Source organism: Nannospalax galili, unplaced genomic scaffold, assembly GCF_000622305.1.
Source record: "Nannospalax galili isolate Female #2095 unplaced genomic scaffold, S.galili_v1.0 scaffold768, whole genome shotgun sequence".
NCBI classification, from domain to species: Eukaryota; Metazoa; Chordata; class Mammalia; order Rodentia; family Spalacidae; genus Nannospalax; species Nannospalax galili.
Window position 1 is genome coordinate 3,314,883 of NW_008360317.1, and position 21,183 is coordinate 3,336,065.

General features: G+C 41.5%; 1 protein-coding gene across 7 annotated transcripts in view; it reads right to left on the minus strand.

Moving 5' to 3' along the window:
* The window catches only part of Fry (FRY microtubule binding protein), a 479,403-nt gene that overhangs the window by 293,684 nt on the left and 164,536 nt on the right, over positions 1-21,183 (minus strand). For 3 of the 7 annotated variants that reach the window (XM_008825033.3, XM_008825029.3, XM_008825032.3), the window contains exon 1: positions 9,966-10,419. The exons of 1 other annotated variant lie outside the window; for it this stretch is intronic. In XM_008825033.3, the coding sequence (XP_008823255.1) occupies positions 9,966-10,035 (70 nt within the window). In that variant the 5' untranslated portion in view covers positions 10,036-10,419. Of the gene's footprint in view, positions 1-9,965; positions 10,422-21,183 lie in introns of those variants that run through there. 3 more of the 7 variants (XM_029559620.1, XM_029559621.1, XM_029559619.1) reach the window with 1 other exon arrangement.

The following is a 21,183-nucleotide window of genomic DNA, read 5'->3' on the forward strand; positions in this document are numbered from 1 at the left end:
TGAATTTACACAGTTGAAGCATTTTATTGATTTGACTCTTAAGTAGCAAACCATTTTATTGATTGGTCAAGCTCAGCCTGCCTAAATACAACATTCAAATGGAATTTTACTAAAGTATCGCCCTAGTTAATCTAATACCCTATCCCTTTTGTGGCTGCCAAAATACATATTTACCTGTTTAAAACTAAACTCACAGAGGTCAGGCTAGTGTTTTTTAAGCTTATGAACAAAGTATTGAATGGGACTATAACTGTATATTTCCACAATGTAAACCTGTGGCATGGGCTGAGAAATTCTGGTTTTGAAGCTGTCTTCCAGTGCTCAACTACTTTGTAGTCTGCAATTGATTAAGAACGGCAGAAGCAGTCAGAGTTGTATATCAAATTAGGGTTGATAAAGGCACTTAATGCAGATGTGAATGCCTTCTTGAAAAAGATTTCAACTTCCTTAAATTGACATGACAACAAATTCTTACAGCAGCATAAAAAGTATTAGCTGAAATGCTATGGCTTTGGCTAAATTTCCATCTGCAGCTCATCAAATGACTAAAGAGTAGAAAGGAATTAAACCAAATCAGACTCATTACAGAGTCTGATATGCTGGCAGAATATAAACTTTCACTGCTTAGCATCTGGAGTTTTGGGTGACTAACATTTAAATGCCTGTGCTTATATGTTCTGTGAAAACGAGAAAGTGATTGTAGGATTACAGGTGAGAGGTGGGATCATTAAAGTTAATTTAGGGAAACATGTAATTTATTCTGTCTCTTGGATGGACACACACACACACACACACCTTCACTTTAATCCCCCAGACACACTGAAGAGCTAGAGATGAGTATAGCTACCTTCAAATTTGTCCCATTGGCAAAAGTGTTGATAAGCATGGCAATTTACTGAGTGTGTCAGAGATTCAAGTGGAAGGGTTTCTAGATCCAAGAGTGAAAGATCAGCCTGGGTGGCATAGCAAGCTTCTGAATCAACCTGACTCAAAATACCACCACGGGGCTGGAGAGATGGCACAGGGGCTAAGAGCACTGACTGCTCTTGCAGAGGACCCAGGTTTGATTCCCAGCGCCCACATGGCAGCTAACAACTATCCGGATCTCCAGTTCCAGGGGATCCACAGCCTCTTCTGTCCTCTGCTGGCATTGTATGACATTGGTGCACTTACCTACATGCAGGCAATACATGCATACGCATAAAATAGATAAATAAAACATTTTTAAAAATTAAGAAAAAAAATACCACCACCAACACACTCAGAAACAAACAAACAAACATGGAAGCCTAGCATGGTGGTAAATACCTGTTATCCCAGCAGTCAGAGGCAGAGGCAGAAGGACTGTCAAAGGTTTGAGGCCAGCCTAGTCCACCTATATAGTAAATTTTAGGTCAGTCAGTGAGCAAGATCCTATCAAAAAAAAAAAAAAAAAAAAAAAAGTAAGTAAAGAAAAGGAAGGAAGGAATGAAGGGAAGAAGAAAGGAAGAAAGAAAGGAAGGAAGGGGAGGAGGGAGGGAGGGAGGGAAGGAGGGAGGGATAGAAAGAAAGAAAGCAAAACCCTAAACAAAAAACATGACGCCTTCTGTTCCCATTCTTCTAATGTATGGAATGCTTATCTGAAACACTTGCTTTCCTATCTAACAAAGTCTGGTCATGTGTTCCATTCTAGTCTAATGCAAAGGGCTTTCTTCTCCTTGAGCCATCCTGTTAGGAAAAATATTTCAAAGTGTTCTTATAAAACCATCCTACAAACACCAGGCTTCCTTCCAATTATCCTCTGATACGGTGAATATAAAAATACATGAAGCTAGAGTTGATGGACGCTATCCAACACATCCTCCCCATTGAGATTCTCCAAGGCCTACCCTCTACCCTGACTCTGGATCATGAGATACCTCTCCTCAAGGTTCTGTAAGTCAAAGGAACTTCTGCATTAATATACCTAAATTCTGCATTCAACAAGGAAGGGAGGAAAGCTCTGAGGGCCTTGATGTTGTATCTAGGTGCAATGCATCTATGCAGCTCTTATTTATGGTTGATGATCAATAAAGAGATATTGAATAGTGTTTGCCTTGTACCTCTGACATTACTGAGTAGAAGATACACTGATGAACAATCAAGAAAAACAAATGGTCCAGTAGTAAGCTTCATGGTGTAATCCAGGATTGAAAAGTAAGAGGAGATGCTACAGTAAAAGGTTAGTTCCCATTGCTCTTCCAAGCCTTGGAGATGCAACTTTCCAGCCTAAGTAGAGAGAACATGGTTGTATTCACGTAGCCCACTACTCTATATTGAAGCAATGTATTTTAAATGAACATGATGGATGGGCTATAGGAGGTGAGGAGATTGGTGAGACAAAAATAAGGCTGGGCTGTGCCCTGTCTTGCTTCACCAATGCCATTCATGTCTCCAGGAAGTGGTTGCTTGCTAAACTGTACCGGGGTGATGTGCTCATACTGGGCGGATCCCACATAGCACCACATTGTGTAAAATTATGTAAGTTGTAGTGTTTAGAAAAGAAGGCTAACAAATCCGGAAAACCTTAATACAATTTTAAAAGACAGACTTACCTCTGAACAACTTAAGTGATAAATACTAACCTACACTGCATTTTTAAATGGTCTTATTCAAAGATGAAAACTGAACTAAGAACATTATTGATTCATTTAAATCATGTCTGAAACATCACAATATGTACTTTCATAATATATACGGTATTTCCTAAAACAGAAACTCTACTTAGGAAGAATAAGGGTTATTATCCTTATCTTTAAAACCTCCTTTAAAAGGCTGGTTTGCTCATAAACAATGCATCTCACTTATCAAAACAGGTGGTGTGCTTGAAGATTCTGTATAGATCACTGAGGACTACATAAGTTTAAGGTCTTCCACCAGTCATAGGGCTATACAAATGATGTACAAACAAGCATAGAACAGCCTCTACCATAGTCAAAGGCCATTCCTCATTGGCTCAAATTCACATCTGAGCTCAACACACATTGAATATTATGTAAAACTTAAAATAGATATAAGTAATACAATTATCAGGTCATTTTTAACCTTTCAATTCCTTGAACTGTATCCAAAAGTAAATGAATGAGTCATGAGCATTAAGATATTTTGAAAGAGAAGTCTTTTTAAGATATCTGCATATCAGTTGAAACATCTAAATATTGGCAACTTTCTCAAATATTCTGGATGGGTCCCAGCTTGAAAAATTATTCAGGTCATGTCTCCTTATTGCCTACCACTGTCTGTCTTTAGGCCAATATTTCAATTTTTGACGGCAACTTTACTAAGTAGCATGCAAAAGAAGGCTAAGAAGGTAAAATTCAATAATTCGTACTGTCTGTTTGCTTGAGGGCTTTTGGGAGAAGTAGGCTACAGCTACCAAGTAAAATGAGATGCCCGAAGTACAGGTGATTTTCCATTATTTAGGAGTTTGCTACTGTTTTCTAAACAGGAATGCAACTCACCAGGGAAACCACAGTAACATAGGCAAATTACCATTTTAAAATAAGCTAAAAGCATACATTTTTATTTAATTCATATCAGTATCAGTCCTGGAGATCAAATCCAGGACCTCATGTATACTAGGAAAGCACTCTAACTACAAAGCTGCATCTCCTACCCTATAGCCAGTTAAATGATACATGTACATACACTTTTTAAAGTAGGGGATAAGCAACATAAAACACTCCTAACAGAAGAAGTACCCCTTTCATAATTTTATTTTGTGCATGCATGTGTTTAATCAAAAGATCACAGGGGGGAGAAATGCCTTGTAGTATTTACAAATAAAAAATAAGTAAAATGGAGACTTGTGAACATTTAGGTCCTTCAAAGATGCTTGTCCTAAAGAATAGTCTCAGCCAGGCATGGTGGCACACACCTTTGATCCAAGCACTCAGGAGGCAGAGGCAGGTGGATCTCTATGAGTTCAAGGCCAGCCTGATCTACATATCGAGTTTCAGGCCAGCTGGGGCTACAGGGAGACCCTGTCTCAAAAAAAGACAAAGAAAAGGGGGGGGAAGTAGTCACCATCAAGACAAGAAAAAGAAAGGCACGTGTGTGTGTGTGTGTGTGTGTGTGTGTGTGTGTGTGTTTTAAATATCCTAAAAGAGAGACAGAGAGACAGAGAGAAAGAGAGACAGAGACAGAGAGAGACAGAGAGAGAAACATTGATTGCACACACTTAAGAAGCACAGGGAGGGAAGGTGGCTGAGACTAAGTACTGGCAGAAGTATTGGTCAATAAAAGTTTAGTTCCTATAACACCAAGTTCCCAACAGTGTTCTTGATCCTTTAGTCCTTTGGGCAAATTTTAAAAAGTGCAATTAGTAGGGTTTGCAGGGGTTAATGGCACTAACTGGTCTCCTGATTTTGAACAAATACATCACTTTCTCAAGTGTCTCTTTTTTTTTTTTTTTTTTTCCATTTGTAAAATGTGGATAATATATAGTCCCTACGGTAACCGGAAAGAGCAAAGATAATAAACAGTGGTCATTTAGCCCCTTTTGCCCAGGGCAGTCTCAGATGACACTTAGTATTCCAGCATAATTATTAACTTTCACACTCCCAAGTGTCCCAGTTTGGATGAATAATTATGTGATTGTCCTATATATAAGTCATAGAGCATGCCATCTGACACGAAATTGCAGTTATGGTTACTCTAGGACTGCTTACATGGTGTTTACCTTGCTTTTAATGAATCATACATTTAAATGAAAAGCAAAACAAAACCATAACAACTTCCGATTTGTCTCAACAATAAACCTAGCAATAGACCCTTTCTGCTGATGTGAGGTGTTCTTTCTGTTGAGGGCTATAAATTGCTATAACAGAAGTGGCATAGTGGCCTTGGCAAGTGTGTGCCATCATCAAACATCTGTGAGCTACAGAACACCAGAACTAAACCTCTGCTGTATGGAGAAAATAGTACTTGGTCATTCCTCCACTAAAAGATCCAAATGGGTGGAGAATAACTCATTGGTGGGACACTTGTCCATTTTGCATGAGGCCCTGAGTTCCAACCTGAGCACCAATACACATAGACACACAGATACACAGACACATAGACACAGACACACAGACACACACTCTCACACCAAAACATGTCTGCCCTTGAGTTGTATCACTCAGTTAGACTCAGGCAACTCCACTAATCTTTTTTTAAAATTTCTATTTTATGTGTATGAGTGTATTGCCTCTATGTATGTAAGTGTACCCATGTTGTACAATGTCCTCAGAGGTCAGAAGAGGGCACTGGATCTGGAACTCCTGGAACTGGAGTTATGGATGGTTGTTAGCTGCCATGTGGGTGCTGGGAACTGAAACTGGGTCCTCCACAAGAGCAGCCAGTGCTCTTAACCACTGGGCCATCTCTCTAGTCCCCAACTCCATTAATCTAAATTTTCTAGGTCTTTAAATTAATACTATAAAAAAGGTCAAGTCTTTCTCATAGTGTCCTTGAGGTTTACCAGTCACATGAAAATTTATCAATGAGTACTGCTTTACAACTGGTCCAAGGTGTTTTCTATCCATACTTGCCCATGAATTCTCTGGATAGCTAACTTGGTTGAATCAGCATTTCTGTGCTGAATGGATAGTGTCCTTTTTCTTTCTTTCTTTCTTTTTTGAAACAAGACCTCATATATCAGCAAGGATAACCTTGAACTCCTGATCCACTTGCCTCCACCTCTCTCTCTCCCAGGTGCTGGGATTACCACACTCAGCTGATACTGTCCTTATCAACATAATGTAACTTACTACAAGGTACCTGGAAAAAATCCTGACATGAATTGCACCAATTCAAAATTTTCCTAGAGTAACATTAAGATATTTTTCAGTGCACACCAATCTCTATGCAAAGATATCATTCAGTTCTTCAAGTGTAGTTCATCTGTGTAGAAATTTTAAAGACCTGAGAAAGTTAATGAGTAGGCAGAAGTTTTCCTCAATGGTGTAACGAGATTGGCTAAATATTATAGGAAGGGTCTACACTGCCCTGGAAAGAGCAAGGTGTAGATGGATTCTGTACATACCTCACTCATCTCATTAGGCCAGTGCTCCTGGGGCATTACTGGGTAGTTAGCAGCACAAGGAAGCTATTTAGAGTTTTCAGACTACAGGGAAGCCCACACACTAGCTCTGTGCAAGTCTTCCTCCCCTGTGAAGCAGCTTGAAGCTAACCATTCCAAACTTCTGGAGCAAACCTAAAAGGTCAAGGTAATTTTCTGCCACTAAGAAATTCCCAAGTTACCTCCTATGTAACTGGAAGGCACACACTCAGGGACAGTAGAAGTATGTGACAGTAGTTGAGATGAAAAAGGGGATAAAGTTTAAAAGTATATCTGGAAAAACAATAGCCCAGAGTAAACACAACTAATTGTTATTTCTCCATGTAGTTTCCTGCTCCTGGGGCATAACAAGAGTTGAATACTCATAAAATAATCCACCAAGGATGCTGTATTTGTCACTTTTCTGGTGATGTGATAGAAACACTGACCCAAGCAATTTACAGAAGGAAGAGTTTATTTGAGCTTACAGTTCCAGGGGAATTACAGTCTGTCTTGGTGGGTAGGCATGGTTACAGAGGTGGCTGGAGAGGAGGAGCAGAAAGCTAAGCTCTCACATTGTCACCCAGGCACACGAAGCAAGAGAGAGTGACTGGTGATCTGGCAGGGCTTAAGAACTCTCTAAACCTACCCCCAGTGACATGCTTCCTCCAGGATGGCCACACCTTCTAAAACCTCCCACAACAGTGCCACCATGTGAGGACAAAATGTCCAAATACTTGGAGCCTATGGGAGACATTTTCATTCAAACCATCACAGATGCCAAGGTGAAGTGAAGAAATGGCCTAAGTCATAGTTTAAGTAGGTTCAGGAGGGAGAGGAGATGTTCAACAATTTATATTGTTTGAACATCTGTTGAGTATTTAAAACTTGTTAGATATGATTCCACATGCCTTGTAGCTTAACACCTGATGCCTATGAGGCACCCACAGTATTTGCTTCCATTTCACAGATGAGGAACTGAGAGAGTAGGTAATCCAAGATCACACAAATACAGGGTCTAGAAGACTGGCAACAAACCCCCTGGCAGTGAGAGCTGTGATGAGGGCCTGCCAGATTATGGGGTGGAGATGTGCACAGGGAGGGATGTGGGAACAAGTTAGTGGACCACAAAGGACAAGGAGAAAAGCAAGAGGACAGAGGACACACGATGAGCAGTGAAGACACTGATGGGCTGTCAAAGACGCTACTGCCCAGAGGGAGCTATGTAGCAGTTTGATGTTAGGAGACCAATGAATATCCCAAGTTATGAGATGGCCATTAATACTCAGGGCAGCAGCTGAGAAGCATATTGGTCACATCTGGATAAGGTTTGAATACAAAAGTTGAAGTAACAGGACAGGTATCCAAGCATAAGGCAAGGCTTGCCAGGGAGTTCTGTGTAGGAGACTGCATTTCCAGACATCGAAGCCACTGCAATTCCCAGCTCCATTCAAACCAAAGGGCAGCCTGACAGAATGGGTGTGCCTGGGAAGAGGGGGCTGTCAAAATGAACATGGGGTAAAAAGTTAACACACCTCGCCAGGCAACGACTGGTTTGCTTGATTGGTTTAATTCTTTTGATGAGACAAAGATACATAAAATGACATTACCCCCCACAATGTGTCCTTTATTATTAAATGGAAACCTAAACCTGGAAATGTTTCTGAAATCACCTTTCCTCTGACTGCTGCCTCACAAAGCAGTCAGCTGTAGTTGCAGAGTTTGTTTTATTGCTTTTTAATTGCTGCACTTGTATAAATAAGCACCACCATATAATTAGGGGGCTGGTTCTCCATTCAGGTATGTAGGCGGACATCCTGGCCTTTCCAACCTGGGATGCTAGGCATGCGTGAGCACGCGGTTAGTTGCTTACCCTGTGGTGCACCCTTTCAGCCAAGGTTACACTGAGTAGGTTGAGCCCTAAGGCTTCTGTTTTCTACTTTGTCTTCTGCACAGGCAAATTCCTCTCTTTCTTTGCTACTGAAAATATGTAAAACTTAGCAATGAGAACTATGCTAGGTTGTAAGTAGGTAAGGAGATAGGCATAAAGTATATTTCCTCTTCCTCTTTCAAGAAAGGAGTAAAAAACATCCGGACTTGCCCCCAGCCCCCAAGAACACTGGAGGATTACCAACTTCACTCTTCTAAAATAAAAGGATTAACATAGAGGGTCAGGGCTATGTCCCATTCATCTTTTTCAGCTCCACAACCTGGCATGTAGTAGGTACTCAATAAGTCTTTGCTGAATGAACTCCAAGAACTTGAAATTGTGTCACAGGTAATTTTGAGGCGTTCCTGGTGCAAGGATTTAGGGAGAAGAAAGAGTTTTGGAAGGGTGGAGAGAATACAAATTTTGCCTAGAGTCATTTGAAAAGAAATCCCACCAGGCTCAGTATTGTCACAACATAATTTTCTATCTAAAGGCACTGACAAAAATTGATGGAAGAAAATAATATGGCTCTGGAAAAATCAAATGGAATTTAATAACCACATACTAACGTCAAACTAATAAGTGAGTTTTTTTTTTCAACAAAACAAGCTAATCTAGACAGTGTCCAGTATTTCAGATTCTTTTCACTAATCAAAGGGTACACAGACAAAGGAAGATTCATCTACGAACATGGAGTATACAAAGAATAAGTCCAAGTTAAATGATTTATGGCTCTAACAAATAAAGAATGCTGTTTGGGTAACAGTAACGCTCTCAAATGGCTTCCTACTGGAAAAAAACCAGCTCCAGGCAAACCCCATAGTGCATAGTAGGGCTAAATGACCCGGGAAAAATGGTTTCTGTGGATATCATTTGCAGACACACAGCCCTGAATACCTTCATGTAGGTTCTTGGACTCTTTCCTCAAGGCGATTTGAGCCCAAGTGCTCTCGCCTAGGTTTGTTTACATAAGAACAATGTTGGCCACAGGTCATTCGTGCAGGAGACATTTGTCACCTGTCTGAGCACAGGTAGGTTATTAGTATGCCAAAATATGTTTTAGAAAAAATTGATTTAAAGCCATTAAATATCTGTAAGACCTACCAGACTGCTCCAAAGCAAGCACAAAGGCTGTTGGTGAAATTGAAAAGACTTTATTTTTAAACTGCTCAGAAAAATACAAGGCATCACTCATCACCTGAAGGCCTCATTTTCATTTTGGCCTAGACCTAGGATGGCTAAGAGGTTGTCTTTTTGAAATAGTGAATTGTTAAAAATCTTTATATAGGTCAGCCATGCAACTTTAGAACCATAATATTCTTATAGCTCAATGAAATTAGGGTCAGAACCTTGCTTGTTTACATTTCAGAAAATCATGCTACTCAGACTAGAGCAATCATTAGGATTTCTAAAAATGCAAACATTAAATGGCATTCTGAACATCATCCACAGGGACCAGGGAGAGATCAAATAGATCTGCAGATGCCTCTATGCACAACAAAGATGCAGCTCAGGTTTTGGACTATGAAGTACTTTTTTCTTTTCAGACAATACCCTAATAAAACAATTACAAAGTACTTGAAACCCTGCCACACCCCTTCGATTAAACTGCACTTCACAAAATATTTAGATAAAAGCCTGAACAAATCAAATAAACACCAAGGCAGGCTTGCAGCCTGGAATTCCCAGCCTGCACTCCCCGGAGTCTGAAGGGCCATATCGCTTGAAAATTTGGGCAAACAAAATCTACTTCAATTCCATTGCAGCCTTTGCACTTGGGAAGGGCTAGTTCAGTATCTGACATTTTTATTTTTACAGTAGATGCAAAGAGAGAGAGAGAGAGAGAGAGAGAGCGAGAGAGAGAGAGAAACTTCCTCTTCACAAACATATGTGTCCAGTTGAGATCTGATTTCTCAAACCTTAGGTAACATCCGGCAAACAAACAAACAGAAAGCTTAATTTTCTATTACTCACTATTACTCCAGGATTTCAGTAAATATTTGATACTGATCTCAAAGAAGCCCGAATCCTGCTGGCTGGCCATGTCTGCCGCATACAAAGAGGCTCCTAGGACTGGAGCTGCTGGAGGAGCAGGTACCGGGCGTGGAGAGATGTGCCTGTCACAGGTTAGTGATGTAAGCGAGGGGTCAGGAGCGGAGAGCGAGGCTCCACATTTAAAGGACACCAGGAGCGGGAGAGAGATGCTCAGCAACTCCTCCTCCTCCTCCGGGGCCAGGACTAGCTTCTCATTTGCTGGGTGCTGATCTCCCCGCAGCCTTCAGAAGCAGCGGCCTCTGCTGCTTTCATTTCCGAGCTGCCATAACCAGCAATGCCCGCCGCCGGCCGCCCACATGCTCCGCGGCAGCCAGGTACAGTAGCCAGGAGTCCCCACCTGCACCGTGAGCCGCTGCACTGGGGAGGGCGTCTCGGGGCTCCTGGACGCTGTGCTGGCAGCAGCCCCGGCTGAGGGATGGGCTGGAGCGCCGCCCCCCCTCCCCCGACCCTGCCCCTCTCAACCTGAGCTCCCACCCAGCCTCCACCTCGTAGAGGGAGGAGGAATTTCCCAGCTGCCGGGGCTGCTCTGTGCAGAAAGGGTGGCAGGCGGCAGCCCCGGTAAGCTCCGGCTCGGCTGCGACTTCCCCTTGTGTCTGTCCCTGAAATACTCCACTGCGGCATGCTGCGGTAAGCCAGCTGCACCCTTGCGTTTGGATGCAGCGGTGTTTCGAAAAACCCCATCCGTCAGCCTCGCCTTTTCTTTCCTCTCTGGCACGGGCAGAAGGGAATCAGCAATGCAGGCTTTTTGAGGGGTACCTAAGCCCCAACATGTGCACCCGAAGGGAAGGTATAAGTACTTGGCTTGTTTACAGAACCCCCAGATCCCACCGTGGACCCGTTTCTCTATGTTCTCATTTCTAAGAATCACAAGGCCCAATACAGCTTATTTCATATGCATTAAAAAACGAAGGTGCAAAAGCATTAAATTCCTTGCTGTAGTGCCTTTTTCCTTCATGAATTCTTGATATCAGTTGTCCTGATTTCAGTCAGCTTTGTTCCACATTATCATTCAGCTTGGCCAGGGCATTAAATAAAAGTATTCTGTTTTATAACAACAGGCTGTGCTTGACCAACCATCTCACAAGCCACTGGACCCTCCTCTCCCCAACCCCTTTATGATTGATGTGTTTCAAAAGAATGAATATGTGGTAATTATTTAACACAAGAAATATGTTAGGCCACCCCTAAAACCAACACACAAACAGGACTTCCTAATTAGTAATTTATTCAAGAATGGAAGGAAAGAGTATACTTTTATTTGCCGAAGAACTTTAAAAAAAATTCAACTAAATAACACTTTTAGAGCTATGTTCTGAAATGCCAGTTTATCAATGAATGAGCTTTTCAAACTGTTTACATTACATGAAGGCAAACACAGGACCACTCCAATTTCCAATTCCACTTGCAACACTTCATTCTCAGGAAGTCCCTCACAGATTGGCTTCCTTCTAATTCATATGCATACTATTGTGATGAGCTAATTTTCTTCTATCAGCTGTACTCTGAATGTATGGGCTCTTGCTAAAAGAAAACTCAAAGGTTTTACTTCAAAGCAATTCATCCTGCTGGTGTTTCCCCCCAAACTTGGATGGCAATAAATGAACAGGCTATGGGGTTACTGGTTCTCACAAGGTTCCAGTTCCCAGCTGGCACCAGCTCTTACTACCTTTGAGACCTAAGGTAAGCTTAACTTTGCTAAACCCTAGTTCCTCATCAATGCAATGGGGATAATCAATATACCCACTTCCTAAGGTTGTTGGAAAGAGTAAATGACTTTATATACAAATGTGATAGTAAACACTCACATTTTATTACTTATTGACCCAACTTATTTGACTCGTTTTTATTATGAACTCCAGAATAGAACTTACTTTTTCTAAGTTAAATACCTAAAAAACAAACAAACAAACACACAAAAACCATTTATGTGAATTAGAAGGTATGTTGTTGATGAACAGCATACCAACAGTTACCAATAGTAACTGATGGGGACAGCAGGCTGGAGACATTGCTATAACAAACAAGCAATTCTATATTGTCACTCAAAATGTATATAAAGAAGTCCTAATTGATGCTATGAATATGTCTTGTCAAGAATTCCACTCATATTTCAAAGGAAACTATCATAAAAAAATTAAGGCTATTTAGAAAAGAATTCTTTTAATGGCATTTAGTTTTCTCTATGAAGAGTGAATTGCAAATGGGAACTCTGTTTCTGTCTCTTAGACCCAAATCTTTTCGAGTATATCTTTGTTTCTTACTGGAGTACCTCCAAAGAGAGCATATATTATAAATGAATAGAAAAGGCCTTTTGTTTTGTTCAAATCAAATAGCACCTGCTACAAGTTGGGATAAAACATGTATCCTTTTGTCTCATTTCTCTTGTTGGGGGGGGTGTTATTACAAAAAAACTGTTGGCACCTGGACAAAGGTAGTTTAAAATAAAACAATAAAATCAGAATGTGTCCCTGGCTTATTTCCTGACTTCAACTGTCATTTAAGATGACCTATAGCTATCTGAGCTTTCATACTGATAAAAGTGAAGGCCCATTCCTTAAAAGTCTTGGGAGAGCCAGTCGGGCACGATGGTGCACGTCTTTAATCCCAGCACTCGGGAGGCAGAAGCAAGAGGATCTCTGTGAGTTTGAGGCCAGCCTGGTCTACATAGTGAGTTCCAAGCCAGCTAGGACTACAGGGAGACCCTGTCTCAAAAAGACAAAAAAAAAAAAAAAAAGTCTTGGGAGAATATACAGTGAATATAGACAAGGAGGGCCTGAGGAAGACCTCCAGAAATGGTACCCAAAGAAGGGGAAAAAGTTAGAAAGTAGCCTGAGACAAAGGTTAACAATTGATGAGACCATTTACATTTATGGAACACAAATTCTGTGCTAAAATACACATTTTAAATTATATTTAATCCTCTCTTAATGAGAGACAAGTACCACGACTAATCTATTTTTCCAAATAAGAAATGTGAGGCTTAAAGACATATAAGTTCAAAGTCACACAGTTAATAAAATTTAGATCTAAGCTAATTTAGTAATTTATTCTAACATCATTATCATCATCATCATCATCTCATCACTTTCAAATCATGAGCAAGATGAGAATCAACTTCTTTAATGAAAGTTCACCAACAGTGGGGCTGGAGAGATAGCTCAGCAGTTAAGAACACTGACTGTTCTAGCAGAAGACCTGGGTTTGAATCCCAGCACACACATGGCAGCTAACAACTGTCTGTAACTCCAGTTCCAGGGGATCTGACAGTCTGTTCTGTCCTCTGCAGGCACTGTACAACATGGGTGCACTTACATACATGCAGGCACCACATGCATACACATAAAATAAAAATAAATAAAATATTAAAAAAACAAAGAAAGTTCAGGAACAGATGCCAAGAATGTCCTTATGGCTGATAAAGGGGCTTCAGGCCCTTTGGGCTCTTCCAGTCTACTCAATGCCCACCTGCCTGACTTTTGCTTAGATAAAGAATTACTTCCTGGGGATTGGAGTCCCCAGAGGAACTAGGGAAAAAAATGGCATTATTTTCCACAGTAATCTGACTCATTGTACAGGCTGTGTCTCTATAGGGACTCCCGACCTGGAGTGGAGGGGCGGTGACTGCAGATGAGATTCAGCCTGACTGCACTCTCCATGTTAAGGGTGGGAAGGGCTCTACCCACCCTGCTGTGTGACAGTATCTGCTGAGGCTACAGTACAGAGGGTAGGGTGTATATCTTATGATTAAGCACAGTGTATGGACAGGTGAGAGTGCTGGGTGGTATGGGAGGAACTAGAGGAGCACAATGTCTCAAGAAAGGAATGACCAACAGGTGCCCAGTGTCCATACCTGCTGAGTGGCAGTGAGGGGTGGGGGTTGTAGAGAGTAGTACATGGACTGAACCTCAGAACCAGTGCTATTTGCAATTTTTCTGCCTTCATTCCTGCTATGACCATCACCTGCCTCTCTTCCTCCAAAAGAGCTATGCCTCCCAGCACATAGTTCAACCTCAGGCAGCAAACACTGAGTAAGTGAACAGCTTATTGGTGCTTGTCCAGCATTAGCCACTGCCTCTAGGGGAAAATGCATAGCAGAGAACCATTAGGGGCAGGTGAGATTACTCAGCAGGTAAGGGAGCTTGCAACCAAGCCTGACAAGTTGAGTTTTGATCCTCTAGACCCACATGGTGGAAGGAGAGAACTAACTTTTGAAAGTTGTCTTTTTGATCTCCACATGAGGGGCATGGCGTGCATGCACCTGTGTGTGCGTGTGTGTGTGTGGGGGGATGTTGGAGAGCTGACTCATCGGTTGAGAACACTGGCTGTTCTTGCAGAAGATCTGGGTTCGAATCCCAGCACCCACATGGGGGCTAGCAATTGTCTGTATCTCCAATTCCAGGGCATCCAATGCCCTCTTCTGTCCTCTGTAGGCACTGCACGACATGGGTGCACTTCATACATGCAGGTAATACACACACATAAAATAAAAATAATAAATAAAATACTAAAAAAAGCAAACTATGAAAACAAAGTTTGGCAACCTGGATGTTTGCCTACCTCAAAAGCCATTACCTAATAATTTTCAAGCATCTGACTGAGTTTGTTAGGTTAGGTTTGGAGTCTGCCACCGTGTAGTCAAGAGCATGTGAGTACCCTGTGCAATTACTGTCAAAAAGTGACATGCACATTCACGCACAGACCGTTAGGCAGATGAGAAATGCTTCACAAGCAACCCAAAGAAACAAAGGAAAATCAAAGACAAAAACTGCTTTATCAATTTATGATCAGCAGTTCAAATCCAAAGAAGTATTAAACATTCCCAAGACTTTACATTGCATAAGAACTGTTCCTCAGGGCCAGCACAGTGGCTCAGTGGGTAAAGATGCTTGCCACCAAGCCTGATGACCTGAGTTGGACTCTCAGAACCCAGATGGTAGAAGGAAAAAAAAGGAAAAAAACAAACTTCTGTAAATTTTCCTCGAACCTCCACACATGCACTGTGGCACATGCAAGTCCACACACATTGACACACAAAAATCAATACATGTAATTCTTTTTTTAGGTAAGTGCACTCGTGTTGTGCAATGCCCACAGAGGACAGAAGAGACGGTCAGATCTCCTGGGACTGGCGTTACTGACAGTTGTTAGCTGCCATGTGGGTGCTGGGATTCCGAACCTGGGTCTTCTGCAAAAACAGTCAGTGTTCTTAACCACTGAGCCATCTCTCCAGCCCCCAGATCCTAATTTTTTTAAGGCAGTAGAATGAAAAAGGCCTCACAGAGAAAACTTAAAAAATAAAATGTTGAAATAAATAACAAATTTCTTTTTTGACCTGTCTTAAATGCCCAATTTGTGCTGACCTATCCCAATTAAAAAATATTAGAAGAGAGTCTGGAAGGATCCACACAATGATACATGGTAAGTGGTAAGCATCAAATACACAATCGTTTCCTTAAAGCATCCAACACAGACAGACACAAAGCTGCTCAGACATAGAATCCGTACCTTTTGAAAACATCAACTTCATTCCTATCCATTGCAAATAATTTTTTTTCAATAGACTGAAACACAGTTAACTTTTCTGAATGCAACAGAAATTCATTAAGTTGGAGTTTGTGGTTGTGCAGATTCAGACATAAACAAGGAAAATCATGTTTCCTAAAATAATTTTCATTTAAAAAAAAAAAAAAAAGCTGGGCGTGGTAGTGCACACCTTTAATCCCAGCACTTGGGAGGCAGAGGCAGGTGGATCGGATCTTTGTGAGTTCGAGGCCAGCCTGGTCTACATAGTGAGTTCCAGGACAGCAAGGAGACCCTGTCTCAAAAACACACACACACAAAAAAGCAGAATTCTTTTTTTTTTTCCTTCCCTACCCAGATCCCTTGTAAAAGAGTTTTATAAAGAACCAAGGGCCAGGACAAAGAGCTGGATGTAGATCCAGCACATAGGGAAGCTCTTGAAGAATTTAAGCAGGAGAAAGCAATAAAATAACTTGCAAGTGTCAGCAGGAAGTGAGGGAAAGAAAGGGAATCCATCCCACCTGCTGCTCTACTCAAAGGCTACTGCCACCCAAGGTGACAAATGACATTTACTGAGCATTTAACAGCCTCAGGCTATGCTGCATCTGAGAGGACAAAGCTGAAGCAAAGACAAGTTGCTGGGTACAGTAATAGAATGAACTGGAACCCTGGTTATCAGTTACCTCAGGCCTTCACCCTGGGAAAGGAAAACTGGGCCTCTCCCTGGATGGTGCTCCAGACACTAGTGTTTTCAAGAACAAATATCCAATGGCTATTAATTAGAAGGGGAGTGGTGTGTATGTCAGAGTAGAGAATGCTTTGTCACACTGGGGTGTGTTGTCACAGAAGCTGCTGAGCATCTCCTGACCTCAGTTTCCTAGTCTGTAAAGTACTGATTACTCAGTACTTAGGTGATAAGTGTTAGACAAGCAGGTCTACAGAGAGCAATGAACCCAGAATACATGGCCCAGAGTCCCTTTAAGTCTAGTCAGAGTAGGAAAAGAGGGAGAGGGGGTACTGCCCTCAGGTCTACAGAGAGCAATGAACCCAGAATACATGGCCCAGAGTCCCTTTAAGTCTAGTCAGAGTAGGAAAAGAGGGAGAGGGGGTACTGCCCTCAGCAGCATCCAAGGTAAAGCACATCTGCCAATAGAGAGGGCTAAAGGTTTGTAAAGGTAAAGAAACCATATCTACATTTGCATCCCCAACTTTGGGGCCCTGGGCAAACTTGCAGGTGAATATAGAGGTCCTGATTAGTTTTTTAAAACTTAGCTCACTTAGTCTTCTCATAAACCTCCTAGAGCAGAGCCAGCATTTTTTGATATTATCAACCCACGGCACAAACCAGGATATGCTATGGAACATACACACTTTGCACATATCAAGATTTGACCTCCATTTCTTCAGTCAAACCATGGCATACTTAACTCTTACTACTGTGCTTATAGCTGTATGTGCAAAGAGACAGCACCATGGATTGTGCAGAGCATTTCTGGTAACTTGTCTATCCTATTTTCAGATCTAAGAACCCAAAAGATTACTTACAGGTCCAGCATAAAGAGCTCCAATAGCACCCAACTATTAATACATTACTCTAAAAGACTGTCTTTCTGAAGACACCAAAACAAAGTATTTGCTTTGCATATTATTAGTATTTACCACAGATACATGTAGCTGATGTTTAACAGGATAAAAAACAATTACACTTATATCAATCATCACCATCTTTTCCCCCAAACACTATTTACCATTAAAGAGGAATTAGGAACATGCCAAAATGTTGGTTCTTCCCTGTAGGAATGGTAACGCAGCAAGTAAGGAACAGTCAGCCTGGTGCAGACCTAGAATTCCAGAACTCAGGTGGGCTAAGGCAAGAGGAAAACTGCCAAGTCTGAGGCCAGCCTGGGCGACATACCAAGAATCTGTATTTAAAACTTTTTAAAAAAGTATTCTCATGGTTGCATTCAAATTATTGGGTGACAGCTAATTCCATGATTTAGTGACAAAATAAAGCCCTTTTTAGAGCTATAGCAAATATTTCTACTTTTATTTCATCAGTGTTTCCAATTTCATGTACAACTATAAATATTAGAGCTTAGTTACAAGGAATTCAACTTTCCTTGACAATACCATAATAAGTACATGATTACTAAAATCCGTTATTTAAAAATCAATGAAATTTGGGAAGAGTAGTTTATTTATAAGCTTGCTACTTATGGTGGTTTGAATGAGAAATGTCCCCCACAGGCCTATGCATTTGAATACTTGGTCTCCTGCTGTCTCTTCGGGGAGGTTATAGAAGCATTAGGAGGTGCAGCCTTGCTGGAGGAAGTACTGGGGTGGGAACTGAGAGTACATGGCCTCACCCCACCTCCAGTCTGCTCTCTCTGTCTCCTGCTTGTAGATAAAGATGTGATCTCTCAGTTTCCGACTCCAGCCACCTCCTGCCATGCCTTCTCCACCATGATGGACTTTAACTGTCTGGAACCAGAAGCCAAAATAAACTTTCTGCTTTAAGTTGCTTCTGTTCATGGTATTTTATCACAGAAACACAAAAGTAAATAATACACTACTTTAATTTTACATATACTTCACTTTTCTTTTTGGTGTGATTGCATCTTTACAGGGACCTAGCAACAAAAGTTGAATAATGAGGAATTAGGAAAGTTTTTCCTTCCTTCTTTCCTTCCTTCCTTCCTTCCTTCCTTCCTTCCTTCCTTCCTTCCTTCCTTCCTTCCTTCCCTTTCCCTCCCTCCCTTCCTCCTTCCATTCTTCCCTTCCTTCCTTTCTTAAGACAGAATTTTCCTGTAGGCCCAGTTGACCTAGAACTTACACTGTAGACCAACCTGGGCTAGATCTCAGAGAGGTACACTTGCCTCTGCTTCCCAAGTGCTAGGATTAAAGGTGTGCACCACCTTATTCTGTTTCCTATTTCTACCTGATGCTATGACCCTGGGGCAGTCATTTCCCTAAAATGAAGAATGCTCCTTTTTATCATTTCTGAGGACAGGCTGACCTTTGATTTTTTCCATAATTTGGGGAGGAACCAAGGCAAAAACCAGAATACTGGGTAATAAATTACATGACTTTATATTTTGGTAATGAACTACCTTCTCAATGCATTTTATTAAATATTATAGTTAATATTCATACATGCACATAATGTATTTGGAGCCAACCCGTCCCCCATTCCCTTCCTTTCAATTCCTCCCCTATTCCCCCAACTACTTTCCCCTTCCAACTTCATCTTTCTCTCTCTCTCTCCCTTCCTCCCTCCCTCTCTTTAAATTTAATATCCACTGAGTCCAGTTAATGCTGCCTGTATGTGCAAAAGTGTAGGACTACCTACTAGAGCATGAGTAGCCTCTCATGGCTTACACAGCATCCCTGAAGAAAAGAGACCCTCCCTCTCCTAGCAACTATCAATTGCCAATAGTGCCTCAGATGGGGTAGGAGTTCATGAGGCCCTTCTCTGTCCATACTGGAATTTTGGCTGGCTTTGGATAGAGCAAATGTCAAGGGTATCCATGAAGGGACATACTGGCTGGCTGGCAGGAGAAACTGACATAGGACCACAGAATTGGGGGTTAGAAAGATAAATCAATATTGAAACAAGCAAGTGGTCTCTTGCAAAATGAATAAGGCAGTAGGAAAATTCTGGAGCTAAGGAACTGAAGGTACAGATAGTATTACTTCACTTGAAACAAACACTTTAAAAGGAGAGTCTGCTTCACAGAGCAGCCCGATTTCATCTTCAGGGTCTCCCGAATGGCCACCAGTACACGGAGCTGCCTGGTGCTCACCCCTTGATTCCTGCCTTTCAGAAGATGGGCATTGAGCCTGATGACCATGGGTGCAGAAGCACACACATCACCTTTCCTGCTGCAGGCAGGGTTCAGATGCATCGGAGAATGTAACTAAGAAGTGTACTTTGTAGGACATAAAGTCTTGTAAGCCATGTTTTTAGAAAGAGTGGGAAATCACCACCCTATGTGAGCAGACAGGCAGGGCTTTGTGTAGTAGGGTGGGGTTGTTAGAAACTGGACCAGGGACGGCTGCCACTCAGAGGCTGGGGGAGAGAAGTTCCAACTGCCAAGCTCAATGACAGAGTTGGAGCAGAGATGAGAGTAATGAGCTTTGCAGACAGGCAGGCTGGGTGAGGTCACCCTGAGAAATCCAGGGAAGTGAAGGGGGAGGGTTAAGATTCTGCCCCTCACCATTAAACCAAGTTCAGTGTCAGGTCAGCTCCTACTCCACAGGAACTGGCCACAGTGCTCTACCGACACTTTGACCTACTCTTTCTCATCTATAAAATGCACAAAATATTCTTCTATCTGTCATTTACATAAAGTTGTTTCATGATCTCAAAGGACATGATGTGGGAGGTAAGATTTGTTCTCCCAGGATGTTAGCATCTGGTGCTCAGGGCTCCATCAATGGAAGAACAAGACACAGAAGAGAGCAAGTGGTCCTTCTTCAGCTCTTCTCCCTAAAGAAACACACTGACACCTTCTGGACCGTGGCACCAGCCTGTTGGACTTTCAGTCTATTTAGGGACATGCTAAGGGTGTCCTGTTCTGTATGTGGCCATTCACCAACTCCAGGAATGTGCTAGTGGTTTGTCTGAGTTTTATCCAAATGCCATTCCACCCTTTGGATAAATACAGGATGGGTGGTAACTGCAGTCAGAGAATACTCCACCCTACCTCAAGACTTATTTTCCACCTCCTTTGCTTCCCAAGGCAATTAGCTCTTTTTCTTATCCTCTTTGGAGTTATTTTTAGACATTACCTTTGTCTATCAATCCTCCTCTCTGTATATCACTCTTCACATACATAATTTATATTGTGTTGATTAAAGCATCCAGTAGCAAAAGAATAAGGCAAAGGTCATAGCTGTGGACCTTGGTTGGACTTCTGGAGAAAGATTTTTCCCATAATGAGAAATGTATTAATCACAAGGTGACTCTGGAATAAATACAGCAATCCTCTCTCCATGAGCTTTTTATCTACTTTTGCAGATAAGGAAATTGAAATGATGAAGGCTCATCTGTTGAGGACACATCAACATAAAGACAGTAACAATAAATGGTGATTGCTGGTTGTGGGACCCACCAAACTTGACCTTCAGATCTGATGCCAGGCCGTGATGCCCAACAGAAACTCAACACAGCCATATATGTAGCTTTAAAATCTGAGTAACTCTAAAAGAGCTAAAAATAAATGGAAAATTAATTTCAATAATATAACCCAATATGCCAAAATATTATCTTTTCAATATATAGTAAATATAAAAATTATTAGAGTGACACTTAATATTCTTTCTATATTAGACATTTAAAAATCTACTGTGCATTTTATGGCACATCTACACTTGGCCTGACCACATTCCAAGGGTACAACAGCTATCAGTGGTTAGTGGCTCTTTTATTTGACAGAGCAGCTGACAAGTCCTAATGATTTTAGTGCCACAAACCTTTGTGTATGTGTATGTGGGCATGTGTGTGATGTATTTTGTTTGTGTGGGTGTGTGCTCTTGTATATGTGGATGCATATAAATGAGGAGGCCGGATGTCAAAATCAAGTGTTGTGGTGGTTTGAATGAGAAATGTCTTTGA